At 35.5% G+C, this 14,419-nt stretch overlaps 1 protein-coding gene and 1 pseudogene across 1 annotated transcript; both read left to right on the plus strand.

The window, feature by feature from the left end:
* The first annotated feature begins 3,512 nt into the window (after positions 1-3,512).
* Positions 3,513-4,448, plus strand: LOC100931795 (olfactory receptor 2D2-like). Its single transcript, XM_003757166.2, has one exon. The coding sequence runs from the start codon at positions 3,513-3,515 to the stop codon at positions 4,446-4,448; it is 936 nt and encodes a 311-aa protein (XP_003757214.2).
* Positions 4,449-6,818: 2,370 nt separating this feature from the next.
* On the plus strand, positions 6,819-7,694 carry LOC116421008 (annotated as a pseudogene).
* The last annotated feature ends 6,725 nt before the right edge of the window (positions 7,695-14,419 follow it).

Genomic DNA, 14,419 nt, shown 5'->3' on the forward strand with positions numbered 1-14,419 from the left:
TAAATTTCAGAAAAAAAAAAAAAGAAAGCATGAAGTTCCTGTGGGGTTACAGAGAGAGTAATAGGGAAGAAATGCTGATCAGAGAAAGCTTCTTTTACTGGCCAACAGGCAGTATTGTTGACACAAGACAGTTTAATTCTTATTTTAATTGAATAGCAGAGAGGGCTTTAAGGTGGGAGTGAAGAGTAGCATAGATAATGTGCATCCATGCATTTGGTACATAAAAGGAATTTTTGATCTGAGAGTTTCCAACTCTACCAATTGTGAAATCATTTGAATGGAATCTTAGAAGTTATACAATTCTAATAGCAACAGAGCCTTAGGTAAATCCTAGAATACAGGTATATCTTAGTCATCAGTTTCAAAAATAGTCTTATTAAATTGAAGACAATAGAATGAATGCAGTTGTCCTGTATTAATTCCAGCCTCATTCATGTAATATTAATTAACAAAAAGACTCTCATGAATGTTTAGTAAAAGAGCAACATTTCAGAGAACAAATGACTTATGAGTGCAAAATATTGGTGGGGAAAAGGTTCCATAGCCATCTTCTAAGTGTGTGCCCTGAAAAGAGAGAATGATGCCAGCAAAACAAGATCCAATTTTGGAATTCTTCCATATTGGAGGCAATTTTTCCAAAGTTATCTTGATTGCTATACATTTTTATCCTTGAAATAATACTTTTCCATCAGCATGAGCTAATACGAACTAACTTCAGTGGAACATTCTCTAGGCTCAGGCCACCTTCTGTCCAAAGGTCCTATGTGAACACAAATATGGTGACTATTCTAAAGGTATTATTCTTTTTCCAGAAAGGTCATCAATCAGGGATTCTCAATATTTTGGGTCATTGACTTATTCAGCAGGTTGGTGAAATTTATGAACCCCCTTCTCAAAATAATGTATTTAAATGAATAAAACAAAACACACCAATTAAAAGGGAAGCAGATTACATTGAATTTCATTAGTAAAATATTTTCAAATGAGTTCACAGATCCCAGACTGAACATCTCTGCTCAGGACATTCAGGCTGAGCAACAATGGGATTGTCACAGTGTCATAAACTTTCTTTCTTGTTGGTCTTCCCACTCAGAGATTGGATTCTTATTTTTTCAGGAAGCAGAAGATGTTTTCATAAGCCAGGAGTAATGTGATGTAAACTGTTAAGCACACATATATTTCCAAAAAAATGCCATAAGTCCTTGGCCCTTAGCAATGGTCACTCACCTTGAATAATTTGTACATATGGTAAATTTATCTGAATATTGTCTTCATGTAAAATATTGTAGTGATGACTAAAAGTCAACATAGTTTTATAAAAAGCAGCTAATATCAATTTACTTTCATTTGCTTTTTGGAAAAGGTAACTAGATTGGTGGATCAGGAACATATTGTAGACAAAGTAAACTTGGATTTTAGCAAAGCATATGAAAGAGTTTGTGATAATATGGAAAAACTAAATGATTTTACAACTAGAAAAATTCAGTAGATACAAGTTACAGTAGATACAGTTCAGTAGATACAGTTAGATATGAGTCTTCATATCTAACAACAATGTAATTTAGAGTTAGGTCTTAAACTGAGTGATCAAAATTCTATCCCTGTTCCATAATATCAAACAATATCAATTATTTATTTGTTATTGTTCAGTCATAGCCATGGGCTTTTCTTGGCAAATATGCAAGAATGGTTTGCCATTTCCTTCTCCAAGTAATTAAGGTAAATAGAGTCTAAGTGACTTGCCCAAGATCACACAAGTAAGTATTTGAAACTGGGTTGGAATTCAGGTCTTCCTGACTTCAGACTCAGCACTTTATCAGCTCAACACTTAACTGCCTGACAAATATTATCCTTATCACATTTGCCCCTGGCGCTAAGAAATTTAACACATCGATAAGAAATCTAACATGTATTAAACAAGGATCAATACAAATTTCAGGACACTAGAATTATGATATGAAATGATTGAAAATATGCCTAATTGGAAGAAAGAGGTATGCCTATACCACAGTATATGTGGAGTCTTGTGATTTTGCTGACTACAACTCAAATGAGCCAGCAAGGTCATCTACAGTCAAATAATATGCATTTCTAGGCTGTATTATGAAAGATATAATGTCCAGAATTGGAGAGTTGACAGTTCCTTATACTTCCCTATTCAGGCCATATTTTGTGTATTATATTCCATTTGAATGGTATATTTTTGAAAAGACATTAACTTGAGAAACAGGGCAACCTAAATGATGAAGAGACTGTAAATCATACCCAGTGAGCACTGGTAGGCAAGATCACTGCTGTTGTGATCACAGAAAGTGATGAAATCTAAACATTTGCATCAGTTTCATTTCCCTGAATTATTGTGTAGCTCCCTTTCCTGCTTGATTCCTGTCTATTTCATAAAAGAAAAGATTCAAACTTTATAGTATATTGGTCCAGATGATTGAGTGATTTTTAGGATCTAGGGGAAAAGATGTCATTTGGAAATTCCCCACATTTGCTCAGAATTCAACAATACCTAACAGAAAGTAATATAGAATGATTGAAGAGGCATCATCTACATGATAACTTTGGTCCTTAAAATCCTCAGGTCCTCTGGGAGCACATAATATATAGAGACAAAAGGTAAACTATGTGCATACAGTTATGTACAAGGTAGATAGAATATAATGTCAAAAGAAGGGACTAGAAATGGGGAATGAGATTGGAGTGAGGAAGGCCTCTTGCAAAAGGTCTGATTTAAATTCAGTCTTAAAGCAAGCCAAGGAAACCAGAGAGTGGAGATAAGTAGAGAGATCATTGAAGGCTTTGAAAACAACAGGCAAAAAGGCATGAAGTCAGGAGATGTGGTGTCATGTGCAAAGAACAGAAATAGTAGTAATAGAATAGCTAACATTTATATAAAAATTTACAAAATATTTAACAAATGTCTCATGTTATCCTCATAACCATCCTGAGAGGTAGATGCTATTGTTATCCATATTTTACAGGTGAGGAAATTGAGATACAGATGATTTGCATATGATAACACATACTGTAAGAGTTTCCAATAGTAGTTTCCAGTAGTAGTTTAGTAAAAATAATAGTGGCTCCAGGAGAAACTCAGAAGGAGAATTGCTAATAAATGTTTAAGATTGGATGGAACTCAGAGTATATTGATTCCAAGTCCATTTATACTACCAGAATACTGAAAACATAGGAAGAAACAGTATTTGAAAGTTTGCAATTAGCTAGCATTATTCCACCCAAAATAACTGAGATCAATGGATATAAATCAGAGTGAAAAATTTCTTCTCAGTAATAAAATTGTTCACCAAAGGAATTACTTTCTTGTGAATTGGTGTACAACTTCTCATTGGAAGTGTTCAATGGCTACCACCAAGGAAGCTGTTGATGGTTGGCTGGGAAGCTAGACTAAATAATCTTGCAGTTTCTTCTAACACTAAGATTGTATAATTCTATAGGTTTCACTAAGAAGAAAGTATTGGCTACTTCCTAAAGAAGAAAGGAAAAGTATGAGCCAAACTAACAAGACATGGGTCACAGAATTCCTCCTTCTTGGACTTAGCGATGATCCTCAGACCCAGTTACTGCTCTTTATATTATTCCTGGTGGTCTACTTGGTTACTGTGCTTGGAAACCTCCTCCTCATCTCCCTGGTTCTATTTGATTCACAGCTTCATACACCCATGTATTTTTTCCTATGCAACTTGTCTACAGCTGATTTTTGTTTCTCTACCACCATTGTTCCCCAAACCCTGGTCCATATGATTTCCAGGAGAAAGCTCATTTCCTTCATGGGGTGTGCAGTTCAGCTTCTTTTCATCCTCCTTTTTGGATGTACGGAATGTGCATTGTTAGCTGTGATGTCATATGATAGGTACTTAGCTATCTGTGACCCCATGCATTATCCTCTCCTTATGACATGGAAGGTGTGTATCCAGCTTGCCTTAGTGTGTTGGGTCAGTGGCATACTAGTGTCCATGGTAGATACAACATTCACACTACAACCTCCATACCAGGGAGAAAATAGGATTCCTCATTTCTTTTGTGAGCCCCCAGCTCTTCTGGAGTTGGCATCTGCAGATACCCATAACTCACAAATGGCCATTTTTCTTATGGGAGTGGTGATTCTTCTTGCACCTGTCACCTTGATCCTTGTCTCCTATGGATGTATCATAGTTACTGTTGTCAGAATGAAGACAACCTCAGGGAGACTCAAAGCATTCTCTACCTGTGGCTCTCACCTTCTTGTAGTTATCATTTTTTATGGCTCAGCCATAATTTCCTATATGACACCCCGGACTGCTAAAGAGCAGGGGAAGTTGGTGTCTGTATTTTATGCAGTGATAACACCCATGCTTAACCCCCTAATCTACAGCTTGAAGAATAAAGATGTGAAAAAGGCTCTCAGAAATGCAATTATCAGGGGACCATTGGGTAAAATCTGATTTCATAATCATTGTTTTTCAGTGTCCCTTAGCTTAAAAACTCCATATTTTGGAAGAAATGTCCTTTTCTTTTTCACAAAGGATAGAGAGCCCTAGAAAATGGTTTGTAATGCTCTCAATTACAGGTGCAATTTTTTGTATATTGAATTACTTGTATTATTTCTTCAGTCACAGAAAGAAATGTGGGCAAATGCATCAATTACTGTGGAAAACTTGATAGGTTTTTTTTTTTAATATTGGGGACTGAAATGAATGCTATGGATGTGACATAAAAATGATCCCAGGAAATACTTCACTGCAATTTTGAATTGAAGTAGATATGGTGGAAGGATTTTTGAAATAAGAAACAGTCATTAATTCGAACAACTCTGGAGGAGTTAGGGGATGAGGGGGCAGTTAACTTGATTTTAGACTGACTTCTATTAATAGATAGTGATCAAATGTGCACATTAATAATTATATTGTACTCTTAAGTCCTGCAAAACTTCTGTAGCAGTAAGATGCATTCTTCAATACTTGGTTCTGTATTTAATACAATATCAGAAGAAAGATATTTCCAAGTTAAAATGTGACCAGAGGAAGGTGACCAAGTCAATGAAAGGAATTAAAAATGTCATGTACTCAAATTGTTGAATCTCAGAAATTTCGAGTAGGAAAACATCTGAAGTGCTCTCATTCAACTTTACCTTTAAAAAAGTGATCTCTCTAAATATTTTTTAGAAGTGCTGTATACAAAATCTCAGACCAATTAGATGATCAAGGAATAATAGTGAGGCATTTTATTCAGGGTCTAAGAATTGCAATTCAAGGCACAGAATTGCTTTTCAGACAGAGTTGCCCAAAGAGGGAAGTTAAAACAGGGTTATATACATTCAGAAGGGGTGGGTAGATAAGTAGATAGAACAGCTGATAAAACTATGGTTAAATGGTAAAATCATTTAAAATTACCTCTAGCCAGCAGGGGCAAGTTGCTGATTTAAGCCCACACTGGGGCTTAACAAAACAGCCTACTTATAGTAAGAGAGTGTTGAGAAAAGATTAAAAGAATAAAATTTCTGTCTTGGAATTATTACTATCTGGGAACAAGGCGGATTAGAAACTGCTGATCAAAGAATGTTAGAGGGCCCAGAGTTTCCCAGGATTGATAAGTTATTAGCCATGGCTTGGAGATCACCAGTGATGTGAAACTTATTAGATAACAAGGAAGCCTATTATATTTCTACAAAATTCTAATTATTAGGATTTTTTTCATACCAAGGTAAAGAATACTCTCTGAAATTTCCTACATCTAAATTATATAAAATATGTTTCTCTGTAGTTTTCTGCATGTTTACCCCCTTAAGGTTGTGACCTATTAAAAGGCAGGGCTTGTTTTTTGCCTTTCTTCTTGTCCCCAGAAATTAGTACAGTACTGGCACAGAACAAGCACTTACTAAATGTTTATTGAGGGACTAACAAAAGATAGTCCTAATTTCAAGGAGATTGCAGTATAAAGGAAAAAAAAAAACATCCATGTTCAAATGAACTAGACAGGATAAATTTAAAATAGTAGATGATAGTAGAATTAAGGAGGATTAGAAAATGTGGAATATTATTTGGGACTTGAAAAAACTGAAGAAAACCCAAAAGTAGAAATGAGGAAGGAGAATATTCCTGTCATAAGGAACTTTCAATGAAAAACTTCCAGAGATGATTGAATATCTTGTGTGAACAAAATCAAGGAGGTCAGTATCACTAGATGACGCAATTTGTCATAGCAGAGGTCAGGAATTGAGTACAAAGCACAAAATGGAAGAAGATGGATTAATATTAGTAGGAAAAAGATAAGTGGGGTGATCATTCCTGTGGCCCCCTTACAGTTCTTTACAAAATGACTTTCTGACCAATTACCAATCAGGCATATAAACACAATAATAGAAAGGAAGCTTAAGCAGATATTACCATGATAATTCTGCCTTGGTATTCCAGTGGATCCTACTCTGTTTCTTTTGTTTTCTTGAAACTTTGTATTTGCAGATTCATGCCTGCTAATAAAACTCAGAAATTAATAAGAAATTAATAAAGTCAACTACTACACCATAAAATGTGTCAACATTGGCTTATAATATGAGGGAATATTTTCTAATGCACTGACCTTTCAAACAATGAAATGGTTTTCTTGTTAGAGAGCACTGCTTACATAAGTGAAAATAATTTGTGGAAATGTTAGCATGGATGTTGGTGGCTTGATGGAAGATTGACCAGAAGACATCTCAAGTCTCTTTCAATGATGCTAAAGTTACATTCTTAATATCATGTTTAGAGGTCTTTCAAAAGAAGCAGGAAGATACAATATAGAACCAGAACAACTATACCTGGGTGACCTGAATTTCTTCTTCTGGTCTTTCTGATGACCCTCAGGCAAGGCTGATACTCATTATATTGTTCTTGGGAGTCTATTTAGGTACTGTGTTGGGAGCTTACTCCTTATCTACTTGGTCATAACTGAATCCCAGCTCCATACACCCATGTACTTTTTTCTTTGTAATTTGTCTCTGGCTGACCTTTTGGGCCTCTTCCAGCATTGTTCCTCAAGCCCTAGTCCATATGCTAACTAGAAAGAAGGTCATTTCTTTCATGGATGTGCAGCTCAGATTTTTCTTTTCCATCATTTTGAGCTACACAGTGTTCAGTGTTAGCTGTGATGTCTTATGATAGATACTTAGAATCTGTGACCCCATGCATTACTTCTTTATCATGACAGGGAGAATATGGGCCATTTGGCATTGGGTGCTGGTTTTCGGCATTGTAATATCTTCAGTTGACACTATATTCACGGTCTGCCTCCTACAAGGAGACAATAGGATTGATCATTTTTTTGTGATGCCCCAGCACTCTTGACCCTGGCATCTGGAGATACACATAAAGCAGAGATAGCCATTTTCTCCATGGGTGTAGTGATTCTTCTTGCACCTGTGTCTCTGATTCTGGTGTCCTATGGTTCTATCATAGTGACTATTATCAGGATGAAGACATCCTGGAAGACTGAAAGCATTCTCCACTTGTGATCCCATCTCCTTGTGGTCATTCTTTTTATGGGACACTAATAATTTCCACATGACACCCACATCCTCCAGGGAGCAGATCAAAGGAGTTGCTGTGTTCTATGGTGTCATAAACCCAATGCTTAATCCTATTATCTACAGCCTGAGGAATAAGGATGTGACAAGGGCATTGAGAAATACAATCAATAGGATAAAATCTTGATCCTTATGTTAACAAATACTGTCTCCTGACAGAAAATGACCACTTCTGTAACTGAAATTTGTTTTGCTCCATATATGTATATATATGCATATATATAAAGATCAATGATGTAAAATATCTAAAAGTTAAGATTGGGGAATAAAAATCCAAAGAAAATAGCCTATTTATTTGCATGCAATTTTATTAATTATTTAAGCACACTCTTCAGGGGTCCTCACACTTTTTAAATAGGGGGTTCAGTCACTGTCCCTCGATTGTTGGAGGGCCAGACTATAGTAAAACAAAAACTTTGTTTTGTGGGCCTTTAAATAAAGAAACTTCATAGCCCTGAGTGAGGGGGGATAAACATCTCAGCTGCTGCATCTGGCTGGCAGGCTATAGTCTGAGGACCCCTTTACTCTAAACTTTTCACCTCTTTCTCTGCTATACTTATATAACCTTATCTCTGCACTTTGACCTGCAATTCCTTGACCTCAGTTTTCTCCTAGAAATTACTGTTACATTAAACATTTTCTTCTTCTCCCATTTAGACACATGTTCAATCAATCTAGTTCTACATTGAGTTCTCTTTTGAATTGCTATCTCCCTTATCAAATCACCGATTATAGTCAACGAAGGTTCAGTTGAACCACTCCCTAACTTTTGTCTTCTTTTGCCTTCATGTGTGAGGCTAAATGAAAGTAGAGAAAATCATGCAAGTGTTCTAAGTCCACTACAAATTTATCTTCAATTGAATTTTATCTACAATTAACTTTACAGCTCTTATTGCTGCCCAAAACTCCTACTAAACCTTCCTCATAAACTCACTATAATACTTTCTATAGCAGTTCTTCCAAAACTTTTATCCTTCAAATATCTCATGGTTTTCCCACTCATAACTTTCTTAGTTAAAAAACTTGACTCATATTTTACCAAAAGAAGAAAAAGGGGAAAAAGATCATGTTTGCTCTTGCCTAGCTTTTTTTGATTAAGTGCCTTTCTATATATATATATACCTCATTTCTCACTATGAAGTAGCCTTTGTTTCTAACATGGAAACCTCTTTTATTTGTTCAAGTGATCCCATTTATCCAGTCTCTTCCAAAAGATGTCCCTCATTCTATTCTTTTCACATATTTTTAAAGTATCCTACTTACTGGCTTATTTCTTATTGCTTTGAAACATGTTCATCTCATTCTCCCCATCCTGATAAACCCCAATTCTTTTCTTTCATCCGTGTTACTAGTTATCCCATATCTCTTCTGCCTTGTAGTTAAAGTCCTAGAAAATGGTATCTACATAGGTGCCTCCATTTTTCATTCTCTCATTCTTTCTTAAATTCTTACAATCTTCATTTAATTTGCATTTCTCCAATCAATAATTATTTAGAATATTTTTTCATATAATTATAAATGGCTTTTAATTTTCACCATCTGAAAAATTGTATATTCATATCCTTTGATCATTTATTGATTGGGAGTTACTTTATATTCTTATAAATTTAACCATGTTTTTTATGTATTTTAGAAATGAGACCTTTTTCAGAAATACTGGCTGCAAAGATTTTTTTCTCAACTTTGTACTTCCTTTTAATCTTGTTTCTGTTGGTTGTTTGTAGACAACCCTTTTAATTTAATGTAATCAATTGTTCATTTTGCCTTTCATAGTGTTCTCTAGTTCTCCTTTGGTCATAAATTTTTCTTTGGTGGGCAGAGCCAAGATGGTGGAAAATAGACATGACTTTCTGTACCTCCTCCTCTGATCTTTCTCTCAAACCAACAGCAGATTAAGCTTCTAAACTGGTCTTGGAGTCAAAGAATCCACAAATATTAGGAGTAAACATTCCTCAGAAGATACCTTTGAGAACTTCAGAACAGATCTGTTTCAACCACGTAGAGGGGACAGTCTGCAGAGCCCAGACTGCAGCAATGGGGAGCCCAAGCAAGGACCCGGATGGGGAGTCAGAGTGTTGCATCTTCCAACACTAGGGAATCTTCTGTGAGCTTTAGGCTACTTATCTCTGTCCTGATTGCAAGCAGGTAGTTTGTAGATTAGCTTCAAAAGGCAAATTGTAAAACCACTGAGCCCCCATAAGAACACCAGACCTAGCTAACGTTACCCAGCCCTGAACTCAATCATCAGAACTGCCTCAGAGCAAATTAAAACAAATGTTGCTCCTTTGAATTGAACAGACCTCAAGCCTTAAAAATGAATAAAAAATCAAAAAGAACTCTCAAAATAAACAGCTTTTGTGTGTGTGTGTGTGATTTTTTTTATTATAATAACTTTTTATTGACAGAACACATGCCAGGGTAGTTTTTACAACATTATCCCTTGCACTCATCTTTTGATTCCGATTTTTCCCTCTCTCCTCCACCCTCCCCTAGATGGCAAGCAGTCCTATATATGTTGAATATGTCCTAGATACAAATATGTGTGCAGAACCAAACTAGTTCTCTTGTTGCACAGGGAGAGTTGATTCAGAAGGTAAAATAACCTGGGAAGAAAAACAAAATGCAAACAGTTTACATTCATTTCCAGTGTTCTTTCTTTGGGTAGCTGTTCTGTCCATCATTGATGAATTGAAACTGAATTAGGTCTCTTTTGTCAAAGAAATCCACTTCTGTCAGAATACATCTTTCAGACAGTATCGTTGTTGAAGTATATAATGATCTCTTGGTTCTGGTCATTTCATTTAGCATCAGTTCATGTAAGTCTCCAAGCTCTCTATATTCATCCTGCTGGTCATTTCTTACAGAACATCATATACCACAATTTACCCAACCTATTTCCAATTGATGGGCATCCATTCATTTTCCAGTTTCTAGCCACTACAAACAGGGCTGCCACAAACATTTTGGCACAATAGATTTTTTTTCCCTTCTTTAGTATCTCCTTGGGTATAAGCTCCAGTAATAGAGTGTGGGTCAAAGGGTATGTACAGTTTAATAACTTTTTGGGCATAATTCCAGATTGCTCTCAGAATGATTGATTGGATTCACAACCCACCAACAATGCATCAGTGTCCCAGTTTTCCTGCATCCTCCAACATTCATCATTATTTTTCCTGTCATCTTAGCCAATCTGACAGGTGTGTAGTGGTATCTCAGAGTTGTCTTAATTTGCATTTCTCTGATCAATAATGATTTGGAACACTTTCATATGAGTAGTAATAGTTTCACCTCTTCATCATCTGAAAATTGTCTGTTCATTTTATACATGGAAGAGTGCCCTCAAGCTTCTGCTCTAAGCTTTCCACTTCAGAACTCCAAAACCAAAAGCTTCATCCTCCTGCATGTGCCTCACAGACAGCATTGTCTCTGCTTTCTGCTTCTGCAACTCACAAGTGTGATTTCTTTTGCCCAGGGCTGTGTCTCAGCAGCATAGTTGGGCCTCGGATTACCAATCAGTCGGGGTTCTCTCAGTCTTCCCTGATGCAAACCCCAACTCCACAAACAGTCCAGAAGATGAAAGTCTCTGTGGTTCCTGCATGAGGTTTCAGTCACAACTAGGCAGCCCAAGGGTCCGGGACTGATGTTTCTGCAGATCTATCCCAGACGTATTTGTACTTAGACAGGTTATCTGGGGCCTTTTCTTCACATCTTCTCAGGTTAGGTGTATCAGGAGGATCCCAGTTCCAGCCCAAGTCTTCTTGATTTTTCATGAGTGTATGTTTCCTGAGGCAAAAATTTGTTCTATTTGTTGGAGAAATTGAGAGTTTGAAGTTTACCAAACTACTTCCACCATCTTCCCAGAATTTATTGTATTTAAGGTAATGGAAAAAAGTACCTATAAAATAATAAATATATAGGTACAAAGAGTATGAAAGGTTAGAGGATCCAAGACTGAGGCTTAAATGTATAGAATTACTTGTTTCTTTTGTTAGCTAGGTGATACAGTGTATGGAACGCTAGGTTCTACAATCAAAATCTGAGTTCAAATCTAACCTCAGATACTTACTGGCTGTGGAAAGTTAATTAAGTTACTTAAATATTAGTTTCCACATTTTCAAAATGAGATAATAATAACACTTGTCTTCCCAGAGTTGTGAGAATCAAACAAAATAATAATTATTAAGTACTTAGCACAGTGCCTGGTACATAATAAGTACTGCATAAATGTTAGTATTATTATTAAAATACTGTAATTATTGTCACTACTAATACTTATGTTAATAAGAAACCATGTTGACTCAGTGATCATTTTTTCTTCATTTTGAAATGCTTCTACTTTGAAGACTCTATCTTAATTTCTTTTTAAAAACCAGGGTGTTTGTTGATCTCTTCAGAAGCACTTTCCTCTTCCTCCATGATTTTTCAAAAGTTTTAAGATAACTGGTGCCATTAGAAAACTTGATAATATTTTTTAAAATATATAAAAAGTAGTTGATATTTTGTTGTTACAAAGAAATGGGAATAATGTGCCTAAAAAGATGCATGAATGTGTACTTTTAAACAACCTTTCCAGGACTAAAATCCCCCAAAAGAAAATAAATGTCCACAAGATGATAAGAAGTCTATGTTAGGTTAACATTTTCATAAATTAGCAACAGAGAATTTTAATACACAGAATTCTCATTTGTCAGCCCTATTCCCAGTGGGAATGCTTGAACTGCCACAATTAAAATAAGCAAACCCAAAAGCTTGTGATCAATAAATTAATATGATAAATATGTATTGCATAATTGTATATGTATAATCTCTAACAAAGTGTTTGTCTTCTTTTTTTCCCCTGAGCCAATTGGGGCTAAGTGACTTGCCCAGGGTCACACAGCTAGGAAGTATTAAGTATCTGAGGTCAAATTTGAACTCAGGTCTTTCTGACTTCAGAGCCAGCACTTTATGAAAGTATTTGTCTTCTTATGGAGAGGTAAAAGGAAAATGGGAAGGAGGGAACTTGGAATTTATAAATTATAAAAAAGGGAATGTTTAAAATTGTATTTATGTGCAATTATCAACCATCCAGCTAGTAAATGTCTGAGAGAGGTCAGGTTGTTTTGACTCCAGCTTCAGCACGCATGTACTGTGTCACATCAACCTGCCTCTGAAGTCTCAATTCTGAAGGCCTTTAATTCTAGCTCATTCTTTAAAATTTTCAAGTGTAACCAAATATAATCAAAGACAAAGACCATAATATTCCATCAATCATATGATTTGAAGACTTTTGAATAACTTTTTCTTCTTAGTGAAAAAACCTGAAATCTAGAATTGTAATTATGATCATGTTCTTATGAACTGATGAATAGATTTCTTATATCATATCCCCCAAAATAATAGCCTTCATATCTGGTCACATAGTCATCCACAGATATACTTCTGTACATAGAGCTGGGGAATTTGAGGAAGGGAGGACTTGAACAAATACAGAATTTGAGAATGGAGATGTAGCCTTGAAGCTTATGAACTGAAATTTTGTCTTTGCTCTCACCTGAGAATCACTCTGAAAAGATATGGATAACTCAGATCTATCATAATGAGCAGAAATCCCCCAGAGCAAATTGAATACTCCAGAGATATCTGATGATAACTCATTAAATTTGGACTATCCTCAAAAAATCAGCCCTTATTTCAAAGGCAAGTCTCTGAGACACCAAGCATACTTGTGGTGGGAAAGGTTGAGTTGAGATAATTTTCTACTTTGCCCCCTTTCCCTCAACTTCTCTTCCCATACTCTTCTTTACTGCTCTACAACAATTTGAAACATGTTCTTTGCCTTCTTGACAAGATACCTGCTCTTTTTAGTCCCTTTTCAAACTTGGGGCTATTTCTTCTGATCTGTTCTATATTCTTCTTCATTTGGATTCTCATCACAGCATATGAGATCAAGTCCTGGTCTTTTCTGATTTTCAGGTGAGACAATAATGTTTAGGATAGAAAAGGGGTAGTGAGGAAAAGAAAGAGCAGCAGATTGATCTAGGATGTAGTAAAGAAAGAGGTAACATTATTAAGACTTTCTCTTTTTGTTTCAAAATCCCCTGTCTATGAAGTTAAATATCTAAGGGTTTCCCACTTTATAGTGGAATTACCCAGACAATTTCAAGATGACACCAATGTCCCTCATTACTGGTATACACTCTTTTGGAATTGACATAGCATGAATATGGAATAATGATTTGTAGAAAAGAAAAAATATTCCTTGACGCAGTAACTGTTTGGTTGATATTTACATCTTTCTATACTTGGGATAGGAAGAGCAGTAGAGAGAGTGTTAAACTGGGAGCCAAGAAAATTAAAATTCAAGTCCTTCCACATATACTTATGTATATGTTATGTAAACAGAGAAAGTCTCTTAACCTCTATTGGCTCAAGTTTCCTTATTTGTAAAAATAATTATAATGAATGGGTAGAGCATAATAATGCTACTTATTGTACTAAGTTCTAGTGAATCTCAGATAAGATACTAAGCACTTTGTATTTATATAAAGATATAAATGTTATCTAGATGAAAATAATAATGATGTTGTTGATGATAATGATGATTAAATTTGTAATCAAAATATATCCAGAATGAAATTATAATTATCTTGATATTTTTCTAACTAAAGACCACTCTATATGATGAGGGTATAGCCCTCCACTTCTTAAACTGTAGTTTAAGACTTCATATGGGGTCTCATAACAGAATGTGTAAGTCACAAAATTATGATTTATTATTAGTAAATGTTTGATTTCTATAAACATTTTATTTACATCTACACACAGGATTGCCTAAAAATTTCTCCATTGAAAAGGGATCACAAATGGTAA

Source organism: Sarcophilus harrisii, chromosome 2, assembly GCF_902635505.1.
Source record: "Sarcophilus harrisii chromosome 2, mSarHar1.11, whole genome shotgun sequence".
NCBI classification, from domain to species: Eukaryota; Metazoa; Chordata; class Mammalia; order Dasyuromorphia; family Dasyuridae; genus Sarcophilus; species Sarcophilus harrisii.

Excerpts from the sequence above, each read along its gene's own strand:
- LOC100931795 (XM_003757166.2), top strand. The coding sequence starts at position 3,513 with ATGAGCCAAACTAACAAGACATGGGTCACAGAATTCCTCCTTCTTGGA.